Source organism: Myripristis murdjan, chromosome 6 (assembly GCF_902150065.1).
Source record: "Myripristis murdjan chromosome 6, fMyrMur1.1, whole genome shotgun sequence".
NCBI classification, from domain to species: domain Eukaryota; kingdom Metazoa; phylum Chordata; class Actinopteri; order Holocentriformes; family Holocentridae; genus Myripristis; species Myripristis murdjan.
The window spans coordinates 31,428,111-31,448,191 of NC_043985.1; the positions used below are offsets into that span (position 1 = coordinate 31,428,111).

General features: G+C 42.4%; 1 protein-coding gene across 1 annotated transcript in view; it reads right to left on the minus strand.

The window, feature by feature from the left end:
* Positions 1-2,169: 2,169 nt before the first annotated feature.
* Positions 2,170-20,081, minus strand: part of il34 (interleukin 34) — a 44,288-nt gene continuing 26,376 nt past the window's right edge. Inside the window, exons 3-8 of the mRNA XM_030052772.1 lie at positions 17,690-17,793; positions 16,346-16,423; positions 16,032-16,109; positions 15,687-15,794; positions 13,806-13,989; positions 2,170-4,840 (exon numbers count right to left, since the gene is read on the minus strand). Coding sequence (XP_029908632.1) covers positions 4,782-4,840; positions 13,806-13,989; positions 15,687-15,794; positions 16,032-16,109; positions 16,346-16,423; positions 17,690-17,793 — 611 coding nt within the window. The 3' untranslated portion in view covers positions 2,170-4,781. The remainder of the gene's footprint in view (positions 4,841-13,805; positions 13,990-15,686; positions 15,795-16,031; positions 16,110-16,345; positions 16,424-17,689; positions 17,794-20,081) is intronic.

The window sequence follows — 20,081 nt, forward strand, 5'->3', positions numbered from 1 at the left end:
AACACTATTTTTGAGTCCAAATGAGCTTCTACATTAATTAACCGATGGATAACCAACACTCCTCATCTGCAAGAGTCATAACTTCTTATTTGGATTGATAGCACTGTGTATTATGGCATAATGTGTAATATATTACATTTCAAAGTGTGAGAAACATCTTGTTTTGCACAAATGGCTTTGCGATCATTATAAGCATCAAGCCCAAGAGTTAAGCAGGGATGAGGGAACGTTATCATCTTCAAACTGACTAAACCAGCAAGTCAGCGTTTGCAGGATGCTCAGGGATGGCAGGGAGGGGCGCTGGGAAGTCACAGGAAGGATGAGGAGCCCAGAAGTACTTACGAAAAAAAAGAGGATGTGCAAAAGTCTTTAGATCATCACTCCAGTCCTGATAATTGTTCAAGACAACCGGGAACTGGGAAACGTCCTACTTGGGAATTTCTTTCTTCCCACTTCAGAGTATCCACGTGCTTGAGATGGAAATTATGTGGACAGCAAAAAAAAAAAAAAAAAAAAAAAACCTGCGTCCATCTGGCTGCTTTGAGAGTGCAGCAGACATTACATGAATATATTACATCACTTTGCATGTGTGACAATGCAGATTTAACATCAATGTGACTTTAAGGCACACTACGTTAAACACTGCCACAGTCTGATTTACCCAATTTCTCAATAAAGCATTTCTGATTCTGATTAAGTGAGGACTGTTTAGATTCAACAGACAAAAAATGTGGGATAAGCTCGTCATTTACCAGCAAGTCAGACCAGTGACCATCAAACTGCATGCTTAATCCATTTTTTTGCCAGTTAAATCCACACATGCTCAGCAATTTTGCGAAATACACCTTTAACTGTCCAATTTTGCAATTACCCAACTTAAAAAATGTTATTTCTTGCTCTCATTCTTCACTAGAAATGATGCTGGAAAAAAGTTTCCCAGTAGGAATCACTTGTGTCCTTTTCCTCTGGGAAGTTGGACATTTTCCCGTTCCCGCGTCTGATGAACACGGCTTGGTCTCGAACGTGCGGGCCACAGCCGCAGGATGTGATTGATTGCGGCAAAAAGCCAACAGAAGATAACTGGAGGTGGATTTTGAAAATATGAAGCATTTTTTTTCCTGTGCTTTGAGTTTGGGTGTGGAGAAGTTTTTTACATTCCTAGTTTAACATAATTTGACCCTTCGAGCTGAACCTCGGGGCTGGCAGTGCAGCCCACGCCATTCCTCCTCTCCAATCTGCCATTCCTTCAACACCTGCTCCACTTCGTGAGACAAAAAAACAAAAAAAAAAACAAAGAATAGCAAAGGTGCATGCTCCTTGCTTAACATATCACAGCATTATCTTTAGCAGAATAGCCCCAACATGAATGGACTTTTTCTAAAAATGCCTAAATAAGGGCTGTGTTGAACAGATGATGAGATAAATCAGGCTTTGTTCCAGGGTTTAAAAGACGTCCAGGAGTTTGGATCTTTTAGCTCCTTTTCATGGCTGCTTTACTAAATTGGCTTGCTGGCTAGTTAGCTTTGTAACAAGAACAACAACAACAAGAGAAAAACATTTCCAGGCGACCCGAGCTGATGCTTCTCAAGCTGCACTTCAGCTTTGGAGTGGAAGTTTGACACCACAGTTCACTGTGTTGCACTAAAAACCAGATCTGGAGGCACATCTTCCACATCAGACCCTTCAAAAACGCCGCTGCATTGATCCTCTCCTGCAACACATCTGGCTTCTTCAGGTATTTAAGCTCAACTATTAAACATTTAGATTTAACTCATGATGCACGGCTACAGGACCTCCAACATGGCGCAGGCTGCGGCTGCCTGCTGTTAACTTTTCTTTCTCTTTTGCAACAGGTTGGGTGCACAATCACTTAGCTTTGCCGTTCATCTAAGGCCATTGTTTGAATTGAGTTCAGGAAATTCAGAGATGCTCAACTTTAATATCCGAAAGTGATCCATCAGTGCACAGCAATTTATCCACTTGTCATGGCACTTTAAAAGGAATCCTCCAACATTTTGGGTGAAATACCCCTTTTCTGACTTCCCCAGACCCAGACCAGCCAAAGGAATGAGTCCCATAGACTACAAGTCTTTATGCTAAGCTAACATGAACCACCGGATGTTCAGAGGTGAAAATGGTGTCCAACATCTTGACTCGGTGTGGGGAAGTCGGAAAAAATGGGATTTTGCTCCAGACGTTGGGAGTATTCTTTGAAAAGAGCTGACAGAATGGGTGAACCGATGCTGCCAATGACATGTTTTCCGTACTCAGCCCATATATTTTCCTATCATGTCTCATTTTTTGGCTTATTTTTGCAGGACGGAAGGTGGAGAAACTTTAATTGTCACTTTCTTACTGACTTTTTCCAGAACTAACTGCCTGGAGCCTCCTAGTGGTGACAAATAAAACACCAATGGGGACCGGGTCCGCCGCTCTTCCCGTCTAGTTTTCCATTCGCTTTAACGTCGGCGTTGTCCCACATGTGCTGAGCGAAGTTCCTGTTCAACCCACTCGAAACACGCTGGGAGAAAAAAATGTGAGGTCTAACTTTTAAAAAAAAAAGCGTTTTTCGTAATTCCTTAAAAACGTACATTTTAGCAATGGAACATTTTCATTCAACAGCAGGCAACGTGAAGTTTAGACTATACAGGGCTTTTTACAAAAATAAGCATTGTGATGTGTTGCAGAGGTGGATTTAGTTACGTATTCTGTAGTAACTTTACTTTTCTGTACTGTTTTTCATTCATGTGCTAAGAATGAGCAAATCGATTTATCTGCAGGCTCAGCGCCAAAATCTGGTGAGTTTTTTGTAAAATGTACATAAAACCAGCAGATTTGGGTATTTTTTACTTTTAGTTCAGTAATTATTTATAGACAAACCCTCTTTTACTTGTACTTCTGTGTAACTGTTTAAAGTGTAACTGATCACAGTAAAACCTTTCAGTACTTTCCACCTCTGCTACACACCAATTTTTAATGTCTTTTGCAACATAACATCAAATAACGTTTCATACAGAAATATATACATACGCAGGTCACACAACAAATTCATTAGCAAAATACATCTGAAACATAAAATGCATACACTGACTGATGACAATGTTGTATAAATACACATAAAATACTGCAAAATATACTCTGTCAAATAAGGAATAGTCTGAAGAGTTCATATATGACGTTTTGAGTCTGTTACTATTCATATATAGGTACTCTTATTTTGTATTTTAGACTACAAAAAGGGATAATTGGCAACGTTATCATTCAATTGCAATGCTAGCAGCAACTTGCAGGGTGTCGGTGTCCGTGTCTGCATTTGTGCACATGCGTGTATGTGTGTGTGTGAGTGTATGTGTGTGTGTGTATAAAAAGTCATGAAAACAGACAGAAAGCTGCATCACTGTCTGTGGTGTCTAAGGTGTCCAAGGTGAAGTCCACCACCACGTCCTGCTCCAGCGCCGGTGCGATCACGTCGGTGTTACTTTTCCGAGGCCAATCGATGTTCACTTGGTCTTAATGTCGCAAAAAGACAAAAAAAAAAAAAAAAGTGCTACCATTCTGCACTGCAGCCGCGTCCCGCCATACACCGTCCCCCTGGTGCAGTCTCACCGGGTTAAAGACAGATTTGCAAGGTGCAGCTGACTGGTTTTACTATCCCACAGTTAATAGCTTGTTACCATTTTACAGTCTGCTGACACGGGAGACGGGTGTATTATGCAAGAGTGGCCAGGCTGACACCACTCCAAAATAAGACCTACATGTGAAAAAGCTGGTTTGGATTCCAATCTGTCTGTACTGAACCACGCTGCTTGTCTTGGCTGTTGGTGCATGGTATACATACCGATAGAAATAAATGGCAAGGGGCAGGGACAGCCTTTGAATCTGCACTTTGGGCCCACCACAAACTCTTAAAATAGCCCCTCTGAATGCAGCCTGCAGAAAAAAAGCGATACACAGTGAAGTTTTGAGGAAGTCAGTAAAGTGAAACAGCAGTTTTTCATAGTTTGCCTTTGGGTAAGAAGCTCGGTTTGTGTTCGCTGTCCCGTCGGTTCGACTGAGGCGGTCCTGGACACACAAAAGTCGGCTCACCGTTCTCAACTGTCTCTCTCTCTCGTCGGCGTCGGAGGCGAAGCGTGCAGGTGCATCAGAGCGCCGCGCAGGCTTTGGCAAAGCAAACAGCGACGTCCTCACCACGGGGGGGCGAGGGTTGACCCTTCGCTGACATCGAATCAGCAGCCTCCACCGTCTTTCTTAAACTTAAGGTGAAAACCCACCACTTAAAACAGAATCCGTCTTTTATTACTGTGAAAATACCAAGCGTAGGTCGAATTGCCGACAACAATTCAGTCAAAATATGCTGCGTGAACACCAGTGAGTCTCTCCCAAAGCTGGAAACCTGAGCACCAAGACTCCAAATGAGATGCCATGAAGAGACAAAGAGCCGGGGCGCTTTCCTGCAGGCCGGGTGGAGTCGGGGCTGGAGCTTCACTTCATTGTAAATGAAAAGAAAGCACCCATTGAATCCAGGTGGGTACTGTTACTGCCGCTGCGTCTGCAGATTCACTCTCCTGTCTCTTCATCGCGTCACCGAGACGGTCTTGGTTCTTCTTTTGTGGCTTTGGGAGAGACTGACGGATGTTCACGAAGCAGGACCGGGCCTTCTTGTTTCAGGGTGGACTGTCCTTTGTTTTTTTTTTTAACCCTTAATTATACCTTAAGGGAGATTCTAACGCTAAATCCCTGATCGGCATCAACAGGGACAACTTCACCCCACTGGCCTCTTCTCAGCTTTCCGGCTTTACGTCTTTCTGCCTGCCTTTCCTCCGATGGGAGACGCTGCAGTCTGGAAAACACATGAGGAGAAAAAAAACATGATCCATTCAGTCACTCGGTATATTTCTCATTGATTGGTTGGTTGGCTTATTAAATGGCTCACTGATTGATTCCTGTGAGCCAGCGCTGCAACTAATCATTACTTCCACTGTCGATTAATCACATTATTCAATTTATTAAAGCTTGTGCTCGGAAATTTGAACTCAAACAGCTTCTGCAGCTAAGCTAAGCTTCTTAGTGTGTTTAGTTTGCATTGGACCCTCTGTGTTTAATAGTGATTTGTCATAACAGTAAGGAAAAAAACCACTTACACCAGCTTTAATCATTTATTCTATAAAGTGTCAACAATAATGGCAAATACTCATTGGAAATTGATCTCTTAACATCGCTGTGTTAGTCTGTCTAGCAGGAAAAAAAAAATTAATTTCATGATGATATGAAGGCAGAAGGGGAGGAAAATCTTAGCATCTTCGTGAAGCTGCAACCAGCAGCCGTTTGGGGTTATGATAAAAATGAAAAATTGGTTCAAAATTAAAATTGATTTCTGTCAGTCGACACCTGGAAGTAGTTTTTCTCTGATGTGCTCTTAACCGCATCAACAAGTTCATCCAAACGCCACTCCAGGTCCATCCTGAGTGAACTTCATCTGTTATGTACAGTACGGACACATTTTTTGGCCAGTTTTCGTGGGTTGGCTCGAAGCCAACGTGAAACCCTAGACGCTGCGTTTGTTCTTGTCCAAACCGCGTTCAGGCTGAACCACAGTGACTCGAGTCTGATGCGGCTATACGTTGAGCGAACCGTCTGCGGCCGGCGTCCAGACCGCAGCGAGCTCTCGGAGACTCTGAGGCTCCTATAGAAGATGAGCAGAGAGCCAACACTTCACTCGGCTCCTGCAAGTTCATTTTGTATGCAAGTCATGTCCATGCACACATACATTCCTGCGTTCATACTTCTGTGCATACAGGAGCGTGTTTTTTCTGCAGCAAACCGGCTGATACAGTTGGGTTACTCTAATATTCCTCTACTTTCTCAATTTGCTGTGGGTGGGGTGGTAACTGAATTTAATCGAGGAAAAATATGTTGGTTTGAGTTGTGTTCGTGCTATCTGAGCTCACTGAGCAGATGTTGGTGAGTCGATTTTGATCTATAAAGTAACACCAGAGCTGCAGCTGATGATTATTTTCACTGCGGGTTAATCCACTGAAGATTTCTCAATAATCGACTAAACATTTTGTCTATAAAGTGTCAAAAATAAGGATGAATGCTCATGGGAAACCGGCAAAGCCCAAAGTGAGCAGCTAAAAAAAACAAAGGTATTAATTTTTTAATGATATAAACAGCGAAAGCAAAATATTTGGCACCTTTACTTCATGGTAACTGGAAGTGATTATCAAACTCCTGTTCGATTAGTTTTCTTTTAATCGACTCACCAGTTAATCGTCTCATTAGTTAGGTAACCCCCCCGTTTCCTCAGAGTTACTTTGTGCTGAAAATAACTCTGAGTGAGTGAGTTGGTCTAGACGTCAGATCATGAGACGGCTGGTAATAAAACGACATGCGGGGGCCAGTCCAACGGCGGCGGGAGACCTTAAAGCTTAAATTCAATTAACGTTCCTAACCTGCAGGATCAAAGTGCATCCTGAAGACACGAGGAAGTCGGTGAAGCTCGAACATCAAGTCGCTCCACAAACAACCCTTGGGCAAGGCAGCACCACACAGTAAACACTCAGAATAGTTTACTTTTTCTATTTAAACTCCGCAGACAACCCGAGCACAGACCGTCACATAATCCCTCCGCGATCGGGCAGGAAAAGGACAGCAGAACAAAAACAATCCCTGACCATCATGACTTGTGAGCCACTTGCAGTGTGTGTTGGTGTGTGTGTGTGTGTGTGTGTGTGTGTCTGCAGAGACCCCATGACTGACAGGTTCTACTCATTCTGCCTTTAAGAAGCAAAAAGAGGACTAACACTTTAACGCCTACACAAAAATGTTCTTCATGTCAGAGTTTGCAAGTCAAAAATATTTTTTGGACACTGGGCGGATTGAAATGTGGGTCAATGATTTCCAATGAAGACGACAATCTCAGATTATTTTTGTTCAGCCTAACTAATGCACTAAAAATAATGAGAGAAAAAACTGGACTATAAAATCTATGTTAAGCGCTAAATCAAAATGAAACCAAATCAAAATGAAAGACTCTTTCACAAGGCGCACCGTGTAAAACTGAGGGATGATTAAAGCGAGGACTGTTAAGACTTGAATGATAAAAATGAAATTGGCAGTGAGTTTATCAGTGAGTTGGCCCGACACTGAAAGCCACGCAAACCATCAATTTTGAGCTCCTTCTTTGTTGTTGTTGTTTTTCTTTTTCTTGTCGGAAAAGTTAAAACGGTCCTGACCCGCCGCAACTCTGCAAAATTCACCTTTAAACATAAAACATCAGAAAGTGAGCGTCTGCAAAGTGTGACTGATTGACATCTGCTCGTAAACACCCCCATCCAACTGTTTCATCACAGGAACACGGTCATCAGGGAGGACAGATTTATCCCCTCCATCTCCACTTTAAATAATGCCGAAGCAGGATGTCAAGAGGATAATATGAAACACATTACGAGCTGCCTGCCTCACAAAGCCAGGCCTGGAGGGCATGGCGGACACATGACAGCGCAGTGGCACGGGGGGTATAATTGCACTCACTCACGTTTCCGGAATTAAGTCGCTCATTTGTGAAATTGTCTGTTTTCTGGTATTTCGTGACGTCCGAGCAGCCTTCTCTTTGTCTGTCACCTTCAGTTTGTCAGTCTTCCGCTCTGTGTGTCCTCCATCCCTCCATCACCGCGGCGTGATGGTGTTTGCTGCACGAGCGATGCGCTGACTGTGTGTGTGTGTGTGTGTGTGTGTGTGAAGTCCAGATGTCAGGGCCTGTCAGGCGTCTGAACACGTTCGAATCCTGACGTTAACTGCTCACCTCATGTTGAGCTCAGCGCTCTGTTTCCACTCCAGCAAACATCTTGGCTCCCCAGTCCCTTCCAGAGTGGAGCTTTGAAATACCCTGCCATGACAGACGCCTCTCCTATTTCACCCATTCTGAAGACGCCGGGGATAATTAACTTTCATCTTTGCTAGAAAGCAGGACAAATGAGTAGCATTTTGCGCGAGCGGGGATGGTCTTCATTGCCTCCTACAGAGATGAGAGAGCAGGCAGACGGGACGGACTCCAGGTGCCTCAGAGATGTTGGGTACATATTCCCAGAAAGGATGTGCACACATCTTCCCACACTGCATTCTGGATTATTAAAACCTTAAAATTGGCTTGTGTGTGTGTGTGTGTGTGTGTGTGTGTGTGTGTGTGCAGCGCCGTCTCCATTACACATAGATGTGGTTGGAAATCTGAGTGCGGGATGTGGTGATGCCAAATGGTGAAGGAGGGTTAATGGGGGAAAAGAAGCAGCTATTGGTTTATGCCACTTCAATAACGCACAACCCACTGCACCAAATATAAGAAACATTAAAAGAGCACGACTGAGACTATAGACCTCTGGGGCTGGCACTGATATCTGGGACATATCTCTCATAGCAGGGAATCATCAGATTTTGTAATCAAATTGTTGTAATAAGATAAGGCCTGTCAAAAAGAAATGAGGTTTGAATGGTATTCATTCATCATTCATCGTTGTGACAGTCTGAGAATTTCAATGCTGCTACTGTGACTGTGACGCCACATGTGTGTACATGTGCTCCACGCCACATTAATCAGATTTATGTACAATTATTTACTCAACCACTGTTGACACAATGAGGCTCCAAGTTCCTGTGTGCTTCTGTTTGCGAGCCGACTCTCTAATGTAAACGTCACTTCAGTCGACAAGACAAATGATGCTGTGAATTTATTTTTGCAAAGCTTCTTTCATGATACAGATGGAAGCTCTTGCGACGGCCTGATGCAGAGCTCACATTAACAGTGACAGTTACAGTTTGTTAGGGTTAAAGTCCGGTTACTAAAATAAATGAATCAGGGTTAGGGTCACATTTTCCAACCGCGTCCATCATTTGAGTATGAACCAGGACTGGGAGCAGGTTTCACATAGATAGATAGATAGATAGATAGATAAGTATACTTTATTGATCCCAAACTGGGAAATTCACACGTTACAGCAGCATCATCAATAAAAACATAAAATAAAATTAAAATTAAAATTAAAAGTATATACAATAGAGACTAAATATGCGAAATATATACACTAAAGACAATAAGGGCTAAGTATGTGCAATAAAGTAGCCTAAGAATATGAGATGTACAATAAAGTAGCCTAAGAATATGAGATGTAAGCCTAAGAATATGAGATGTAAGATATACCGATGAAATAATAAATATGAAAAATGAAATATACAGATAGTAGATGGGATGGCACAGGGTAAGCTTGAAACCATGGAACCAGGAAAACCAAGTGGCAGAACCCGACGCCCGGTACTGGGATTCGGCGACTGTCCGACTTGATTTGGCCCCATGGAATCATCGCCTCTAATAAATAAACAGTTAAGGTGCTGAGTGATGGATAATAAAATAAAATAAACTAAACAAGTAAGGTGCTGAGTAGTGGATAATAAATAAACAAACACTTGAAGGTGCTGGGTAGTGGAGTGTTAAAAACAGAGCTATACTGCAGAGTTGTGAGTCTCTGTCAGACCGGTGTGAGCTATTATACAGTGTAAAGTTTCACCCTGAAACTCAAAGTTCATGCGTTTATATATTCATAGGATCTATCGGGCCACACTGTACCTGGCAAAACGCAAATGATATTTTAAAATATTCAAATGCAGGCACACCAGTTTTGACTCGGATTCAAACGCTGTTCCGTGCCAATGTTAACAGGCATAACAAAGACGAACCGAAGCTTCAACGTTTCACACTTGAACAATAAATTGGATCTAAAACAAGCATCTGCTCGCTGCTCTGTGAGTATTATAAACACTGGAGTCTGCGGGGCAAACTATGTAATTATAACACTGATTTTCAATTGTCCCAAGTGCTTTTTACTACAATATTCACAGCCAGTAATACCAGCCAACCTGTCAGTCAGGCTCTAGTTCAAGTGGTCACGTAGTTTTATGAGAGTAACACAGGAATATTTCTTCAGCTCATAGTGACTATGTGTATTATTTGATGGTGTGTATCATAATATAAAACCTGTGACATGATCTGTAGAGAGTGTGATATGGATGGGAATCAGCTTGGGACGTCCCGATACGATTCAGTTCACGATACCTGGGCGCCGATTTGATAAGAAATGAGATTCGATCTCACAGCCTCTTGAGATTTTGGATCACACTTCCAATGACAATCATAATCATGAGCAAGTCGGTCAAATTCACCTCAAGCTTGTTACGTTTCCAGTCACTGACATGTTTTTTTTTTTTTTTCTTGCAGTCTTAAATTCTCATGATGATCTGCATGATTGCCTTCAACCGCAAATAAAACAAAAATATGCCTTAAAATAGAGACCAAATATCAATCCTGAGCCAGCATGGTGATATATAAACCATCAAAGAAAAAAAAAAAATCCCATCTCTTTAGTGTAACTGTGGACGAGAACCATATTGTTATCATTATTATGACCATGTGCATGCACGTTATCATAAAACGTGACTGTGTGCAGGTCGCCCCGCCTTCTGGACTTTTCTACAATCCAACAGTAACAATGCTACTTCACCATGAGCCGTATGATTTATGTTAATATTGAGATCATCATAATTACAGAGTATAATTATGTGCAACAACCACTTTGGTTGGATTTCCGCTCACTACGTGAAGGTGCACAATCATCATCTTGACATATCTTCTTTTTTCTTTTCTTTATCCTGTGCACATTTGACGACACACACATGTGCGTTTTCTGTTTTCCTGCAAAGCCAGATCGACCTGACTTGATGACAAATGTAATGTCAAACAGACCAGTAAATGGATTTCCAGTAAACATTTGCGGGAATATAATTCTGATATTTAATTTGATGGGGATATTAAGCTTGTTTACACGGGGTAAAAAAAAAAATCCCCCTCTGGTCCTTCTGTTTATGGGGTTTACTGTTCTTACGTTTCCTGCAAGCAATATTTTAACATGCAGTTTTGTTTAGCAGAGACTCTACAAAAAGCATGAAGATCTGCTGAGTAAAAGTGGTTGCCTTTTCACCGGGTTGGAGAAGTGCCTGGCTTTGCACTGTGATGTGTGTGTGCGTGTGTGTGTGTGCATGTGTGTGTGTGTGTGTGACACATAGAATCACCTCAAAATTATACCCACTAAGTTTTAAATTACCTCTGCGGAATCCAATAGCCATTCTCCGCTGTTCATACTCATCACATCACGATCCCCTCTTAAAATGTTGAGTAAAAATGTTGGAAACACAGCCGATGAGTCACGCTTGGCTCTCCCGCAGCATAATGGGAAACAAATTCTGTGAGTGCGCTGCAGGCTGCCATCTGACCTTTCCCGGACAACTGTTTTGGAGCGTGGATGCGCGTAAATCAATAACCGCACACGAGTCTGTTCCGGTAACAAACGCCGGAAAATCACAAACGCAAACTGATCTTCCGTCACATAACCTGAAAATTACATTTTACGGTACAAGCCTGCCCAGCGTCTTCTAATTTCTCCCAGTCGTGAAAATATATCCTCTCATCCTCTCTCTCTCTCATAATTTCTCTCTATAACTTTTCTCCCTGTTCAACAGTTAAATGATTTCTGCTTTACAACTATTCCATGAATAAAGAGGCGGGATGACATTTATTATTATTATTATCATAATTCACGATCTTTGGAAGAGTTTTTAACCGTTTGTGTTTTGCCCTCTCCGAATGCTTCATCAGTGTTTTCTTGATGGATGCCTGATTCTTTTTTCCACCTTACGATTCACGCAATATAAACGTGCAATTCAACAAGCTGGCCCTGTGTGTTTCCCTGTATTACTATATTTCTGAGGACCAGTGCCCTCACAAGGACATAAAAATGAAATTTAAAAAAAGCAGGCACATTGCTGGTTCTATGACTTTTGTTAAGTTTTCATCCTTTGTTTAGAGTCCCCGTTGGAAAAAAAAAAATTTATTTAAAGCTGCATTAAGTGTTCTTCTGACCACTAGAGGGAGTTGAGAGCAGAGTCAGTCCAGCTGGTTCACAGTAGATCGCTTGTACAAAACTGAGAGTGAATGTGAAGAAATGCATTTTTGGGATGGAAATAAGGGATGCATTTGACTCTCACAAGGCCCCTGTTGGATTATTTTGTCTCTGAGCTCCAAGCTGAAAGTGTGGTGAAGCTGCAGACTTTCAGCTGCACGGTAAGCTGCTCTGAATGAACTATTTCTGTGGCCGCGGTGCTGAGTGCAGCGACAGGGGCATTTGCATGACTGATCTGAAATCAGGATCTGTTAATCTGCAGAATGACGTTCCAGAGACACTTTGAATGAAACTGAAGAGGCGGTTGGATGAAGAGGAGGATGGGAGCGTTGGTTTTACACTGACATTCCTTGACACTCTTGTTCGTCACATTAGTTTGTGTTACAGGTCATGACTTGTATCATGACCTGTCATTGTTGCATCTTTTAAGAGGCCACTCACACTGGCAAGTTTGATCCGCGCCCAAGCACGATTGCCCTTAAAATCCGGATTCTTTGACCAGTGTGATCGCTCCGTATCGTGCTTGAATACAGTACATTTCCCCCGCTCTGGCACGGATGGAAGGGGTGTGCTTCTGCACGGTACGGGCGCGTACACGAGCACATGCACGGTCACGCACGCAGTGCGCGGATGTAAATCATGCAACTTTCCTCCTGCCTCTGCAAAACTGTTTAATGTGCGCAGCGCGATTACCGGCGAATGGCCGCGTTGCGCAATCAATAATCAACCATGTTGTCTGTGTCATTGTCCGTTGTGCTGCTGCAACCGCGTATAAACAGAAGTCGGTTTATAATGAAAGTACAGCAGTCTGTGTGCGGAGATCCGGCAGACCTGGTGCTGGCCGGCACCGCGTCGGCACCGGCCGGCACTGGCCGCAGCACCGCGCGGTGTGCGGTCACCCGGTCTGCCGGATCTGACAGGTGCCGCTCCGGCTGTCAGTTGGACCTTTCTGAAGAAGGAGGAAGTTACCTCCGAAACTGTCAAGGTAAATAAACATCCCATGTCTGATTAAAAGGACCAAAAACGTTTTTTAATTAAAAGGAAGACATGATGAATGTATTTGAACTACATTGATTTATAATGACGTCGGGCCATGCCTGTTGTCGTATTTCAACGTGATGACGTGCACACCGGGGGCAATCGTGCTTGGGCGCGTTTGGGAAAAAGGTAATGTGAGTGCAGGCCAGCCGGGGACTGGGGAGGGGGGGATTTTGGCTTTAGCACGATACGGGCTCAAACTTGCCAATGTGAGTGGGCCCTAAAGCTCATTCTATAGACTGTATGATTTTAGAAATAGGTTTCGACCTCTCCTATCTCTTCCTATTCTTCTTTTTTTGGTAACACTTTGTTTGGACTGTCCAATGTTAACACTCAACCTCATATCAACTTGGCACCAACCTAACCCTAATCCTAATTCTGGAACAAAGCTGATACTACCTTACAAGTGATCTGATGATCTGGTCTGGTCTATTGAGACTATTGAGACTGACACTGGACTGTTTGATACGAAATATCTACAGGGACTCAGATGTGAAACTCAAATGGTCCAAAATTAACACTAAGTTGAACATAAACATCTGACAGTCCAAATAAATATAATTTTTACTCCTGTGTAAAGCAGGTATACCTGTATTACAGTCACTCCAGAAGATGATCTCCTCAGTAGCCATCGTGACCCTTTTTCGGATGCCCTGTATTCGTGTTCTGACAGTTTTCTGAGGTTTTTACTCTGAGCTGTGAGTTATACATTTACTCAGGAAGTATCCTTGGAGTTTTTACACGTTGCACATATGTTACACTCACAGTCATGGTTGTCATCTGTACTGGCAAAGCAGTCGCGGAAGAGGCACAGCATGGTGTGCAGGAAGTGGTCCAACAGAGATTTAGGAGAGGCGAATCTCCAGCTGGACTCCGGGACTCTGTCTGGCTCCTCGGTCAGACGATCCCAAATGTCCTGGATTCTCTCTGGAAGCTCCTGCTGGAACACCTGCATACACAAACACACACACACAAGCAGGCATAAGCATACACACACAGTTAAAATAATACACGCATATCCGGCTTAAGCAGGCTGTACTATCAGCTGTGAACAGACTTGGAAAATGAAGCAACAGATGCATGGAAAATACTTTCATCTTCATATTTCATCCTCTTTTTTTTGAGACAGAAATGGGCTTTCATAGGAACTACTGCAAAAATGTACAAACAGGGCACACACACACACACTCTATCTTAATTCCCCTCCTGACCACTAGATGGAGCCAATTTTAATTTCAGCTCTTTTATTTGGGAGGTAGTGGCCTTGCTAATTGACTTTGGTTGTGCCATTCGTTTTTTGCAATATGTAGAAGTAAAAGAGTAGGATTTTTTTTCACTATCCCACAATGATAAATTCCCAGTACATCCTGTTGAACTGACTTTGTATTTTGATTTTGATTTGTATTTTGAGAGCAGCCTGATAGAGCAAAGTCCGACGAAAATCTCCATCTCCTTCATCCTTCAGAGAACGCGTGGCCTTTGTTCTTGAAGAATGGTCCAGATAGTGTCTCATCTGTTCTGACACGACTACGAGAGAGCGCGAGTTGAATTTCAACAAAGAACAGATGTGAAGTGCATGTTGATAATAATTCATTTTTAACATACTGTGATCATGCATGGTTCTTCATACTGCAAGAGAACATGATGTGCAACTGAAGGATGACCATACTTCTTGGAAAGCACTTGTCATCCTACACATTCTTTGCCCCAGGGACTCTTTGGCCTAAATAGACGCCTTTTTCTAGTTGGCAGAAATAGAAAGCGGACAAAATTTTGTCTTTTATCTGCTAGCTTAGTGGAGTTTCTCTCATTTCAATGACATGATGTTTATATTATCAAGTGAGGAAAATGGACGTTCTGTTCCTGAGTATACCCCATGGAAGAAAATTTGTTTTTCTCTTCTTGAGAGCGTTCATTTCCCTCGAGGATACACCGTGAACATCATATTATCGCAGGCTGGAAATTCATAAGACGGATATTCCAAGATCTGACCTCCAGTGAAAGCAACTTCCAGACACACACTGTCTCTGTCTATAAATACATAATATTTGTTTATTAATAAATAAAATTAAATTAATATTATACATTTCTAAATATATTTTTAATTATTTATTTATTCATTATGCAGCTATTTATTTACGGTAATATTTTACTATTTTTTGTGTATTAAAATTTGCCTTCAATATTCTTCTATACAAAGTTAGAGTTTGGTCCAAAATTGTATAGTTAATCTCAAGAATTTGCTAATGTTATGGGTCTTGTAACATCAAGTCAATTTTTTTTTTTTTTTTGTAAGATTTTTTTTGGCATTTCTTGCCTTCAAGAGACAGGGGATGACATGCAACACACATCCTGGCTTTAGATTTGCATCCTGGATGTCAAAATTACATGAGCAGCATCAAAAATACAAATGCAGCAAGCCCCACAATCAGAGAAAATGATAAGCGAGAGGTACACATGTCACTGCAGAAGTTGTAATTTATATGCCGATGATAACGGTGTTTATTCAGCATTCAAAATCCTCTCATATGATGACAATCATCTGTTATTCTTGTTTTTAATCTCTGCACTGTGAGGGACATTCAGGGACTGGACTGAAGGGGAAGCAGGCCCAGCTGTGGTCTGACTGGGTGTTATGTGGCTCACCTCAGAGGGAAGCGACTGGACGAAGACTCCCTCGGCGTCTCTGAAGCGGCTCTCCAGCTCGGCGGTGTACGAACGGGAGGGATGTCTCTCTGGCAGAACCCGGATGACCTGTCATTTCCAGTCATAAAGAGTTTTTTGTGAGTCTATTTGGTTTTATTAATAGTAGCCAATCAGACCACCATACTGACAGGACTACATTGAGAAAACATTGATAAACATGAAAAAAATAACTGGACAATAGGTAGGTCAGGTTAGGAATCCCGAGCAAACTCTTCAATTTAATTTAAACCACTACACTGCAAGTTCAAGGTATTGCATCTTTAAATGGACGGCTGGCGGTGATACCTTTTTCAACACGCCTTGGTTGACCTGGAACCATAACCTCTGCAGGACGAGCTCCTCCAAACCCTCCACCTTTAACTTCTGAAAAGAGAAGAGAAGACGATGTAACATTTGTTTAATTATACATCTATCCAACAATCAACAACAGGCCCTGATGTAAAACTACTACAGCTAAGGAGCACACACAGACTCAAACTTTGATCTGAGACAGAGAAGAAAAAGCATGAGGAGGAGAGATTGATACAGTTGTTGAGAGAGGGAGAGAGAGAGAGAGAGCGAGAGAGAGAGAGAGAGAGAGACAGAGAGGTGGCTCTTACCAGTCGAGAAATATTTGAGAGTCTGAAGACTTCCTCATTGTGAACCTTGATGGTGTAATTGATGGGGAAGTTGTGTTTCTGTAACACAGCAAAGGGGAAACACAGCAAAAGAAAGGAGAGAGAAAGAGAGAGTTATTCTTCCTTTCTGAGGTAGACTGACATCGAGGACTGTCACTGTCATGACAAAATGTCTATTACAAGTTGAAATTGAAGTTCAAGTACAAGCAAGCAAAAAGTTGTAAGCAGCTAATATTTGGTAGTTTTTCTTGATAAATGGCTACAACGATTACTCAGTATTAATTAACTTTATTTTATCTGCTAGTTGTTTCTGCCAGAGTGTATCTCTGTTGCCAGGATCCTATGCATAGGACCATTTGTCATGTGCCATATAAATCGGGGGTACACAGGACCTTGGGAACAGTGGATCCTGGAAACATAGGATGATGGGAATAGGACCTTGGTAACATAGGACGATGGGAACTTAGGACCTTGGGAACAGTGGATCATGGGAATATAGGACCTTGGGAACAGTGGACCCTGGAAACATGGGACCTTGGGAACATAGGACCTTGATAACATAAGACCATGGGAATATAGGACCTTGGTAACATAGGACCATGGGAACAGTGGACCTTTGGGAGCAGTGGATCCTGGAAACATAGGACCTTGGGAACATGGGTCTTTGGCAACGTAGGACCATGGTAACATAGGACCATGGGAACACAGGACCTTGGTAACATAGGACCATGGGACCATAGGACCTTGGGAACAGTGGATCATGGGAACATAGGACCTTGGGAACATAGGGGCCATGGGAACATAGGACCTTGGGAACATAGGTACATGGTAACATACGACCTTGGTAACATAGGACCATGGGAGCATAGGACCTTGGGAACAGTGGATCCAGTGAACATAGGACATTGGGAACATATGACCCAGGGAAAGCACACATATAGAACTGGAGAAAATAGGATCTTTGGCTCTTTGTCATGTTCCCATATAAATCTGAAGAACACAGGACCCTGGGAACATAGGAATGACTCTGTTTCTGCACTGACAACACACAGACCCAACAGGCACTTTCACACCTGTAAGTGTTTCTGAAAAGCCAATGATGGTTGCCTGTTGTTGTGGACTGAAACAATTAATCTCAAAATGACATACATGCCCTTTGCATAATATCACTATTAGTGCATCTTATGGAGGACAGGTTTGCAGAGTAATCATGAGCTTCCCAAACACTAGCCACAAGCAAACTTGGGGAAATAAACATCCACATGCATGCAGCTCTTTGACAATTAGCTTTAACCTGCTTCAACGAGTGTGACTTTGTTCTCTCACCATGTATCGCCGCCTGTGGCTGAGGCTGTCGTTGAGCGTCTTCAGGGCTGTGCACAGGCCGGGCGGCGTCGGGGCCATCAGGACAGGGGCTATCAACAACAGGCCTGCAGGTAGAGGGCAGGTGGCGGAGGGGACACAGACCATGAGCTAAACACGTATGTACAAGTGATCAAAGCTAACATCATGACAGGCAAACATTTTTTCATGACATCTCAGTGTGAGTCATAAGACGCATTGTGGCATCACCTGACAATTCGACATAGAAAAAAATGTGAATGTGATATATTATTATCAATATCTCACAACAAGAGCATGCAGATAAAAGTTTGCAGTCATGCCATAGACAATCCATATATATGTCTCATGGACATGACCCAGAAACAGACCTGGAACCTGAAATGACACTGCTTTATGTAGCAGCATGTTTGAGGACCAGAGGCGATCGTTTTCCCACGAGGCCGCTGCTGGACCAGCTGATATGCTCTGGAAACTTTTATTGACGCATTGTATCGATGAAGGTTTGGTTGTTTTGATGTAGATTTGTTCACCACTGTTCTGATGCAAGATTTGTTTCATGCTGTGTTAATGTGTTCTTTTGGCCTGTTGTAAAATGGTGTATTTGTGCAGCCTGAGGCCAGTTTTTGAAATTGAAGTCACTGTATAAAATGACCTATAGTGACCTCTAGGATATTCAAAGCCTCATGAAACTTTACATTCACAAACCAGAGACCTAGGGCATTCTGAGAATGTATACTGAAGGGAGATCCAGGGTGCACTGGTTAAAACAAGCTTGGCAACCACTGGTCTACACTGCTGAGGTAGCCTCCAGGTGAAAAGGAAATTTCTGCAGGAATGTTATTTTATGCTATTCTATTCACATTTTGATCTGTTAAAATGGAAAACTATGCTCTGCTGTTTCTGATTCTGTGTCACTGGCAAGTTTATTGGAAATCTACCACTCAACACCGACAGAGGCAAGTTGCTGTGTAGACACCAAAGAGGAGGAACTTCATTCTTCAAGAGAGTCTCCTGAAGTCTCTCTCTCTCTCTCTCTCTCTCTCTCTCTCTCGCTCTCTCTCACACACACACTGGACATCTAGCTTTACCTATATGCCTATATGTGTATCTACTCCATTAATCAGTATGTCAATCCGTCCATCACTTGGCAAAAAATGTGTTAAAAATTAAACGCCTGGAGTGATGAAAGGGGGATTTTCCACTGATGTAGGCAAGTCTTCAGAAGTAGGGCCAGATTTATTCTTACTTTTCCACAGCAGCCACTCATTGTGTGAGTCAAAACCATCCAACACCTGTGTGAAGTTTAACATATTGTCGTTTGCATGACCAGCTGAACTGTACAATAAAATGAAAAGGATGCAGAAAATGGGATGCAGGTGCAGTGGTCTAGGTAGCAAGTCACAGGATGCCTGTTGGAATAACTAGATAGCTAAGTAGGGATTTTATCTGTAAACCAGTGGTGAAATGATTAGTCAATTACTCATCAGAAAAATAATCAATAACGTGCACAATCAACTAATCAATGTAGTCATTAAGTAAAAATACAAACCATTCAGCTACACAAATGCTTCATATCTTTACAAAGTTAATAGTTTGGGTGTTTTCATGGCTGCTGGTCAGACTAAGCATGCAGTTTGAAGACTTTGGGCTCTGGAAACGTCATTGTTTTTTATTTTATTTGTAAAATTTTGAAGACAATGTGATTAATTGATTGGCTGAAAAAGGCAAACTGGCCTGATAAGTTAATCACTCATCTTCCTTACAGGTTTTGTGCATGCATGTGTTTAGAAATTATGGCCCCCTTAAGGCAATTAACAGGACACGCCCTTTTCGGCCAGTCAGAGAGGACAGGTGGTCAGTGCTGCCTTGACCCTTGACTAAACTCCCCTCCGAGTTACCTGGATGTGTCTGGAGGCTACAACCCTGTTTGTGTTAAGCCCCGCCCACTCACACACCTGTTTGAGGCCAGCTGGCTCGAAAAGTGCATCAGTTTTTTTACTGGTCCACATCAAATGTTCCAAACAGGTTTTGTGCAAATCTGTCCCGTACTTTTTGAGTTATTCTGCTGACCAATGAACAGACACACAGACAGGGGCAATCACATGATCCCCTGCCAAATGTTTAATAACATCAGGTAATAACAAAAAGCTAGTTGGCTGTAATAAAGGTGATAATAAAAAGGAGACGCTCGATTTGGAACCAAACCAACCCCATATGTGCTGGCCGTTAATTAGAGATAAACTCTACAGTGTTTGGTCCTGCAAAGTTCAAATATTAGTTTTAAATAGTCATCAGTCCAATACTAAGAAATAAGGCACAAGAAATCACACAATGACTAGCTTGGGATCAATCTATGACAGAAAAACACCTGAAT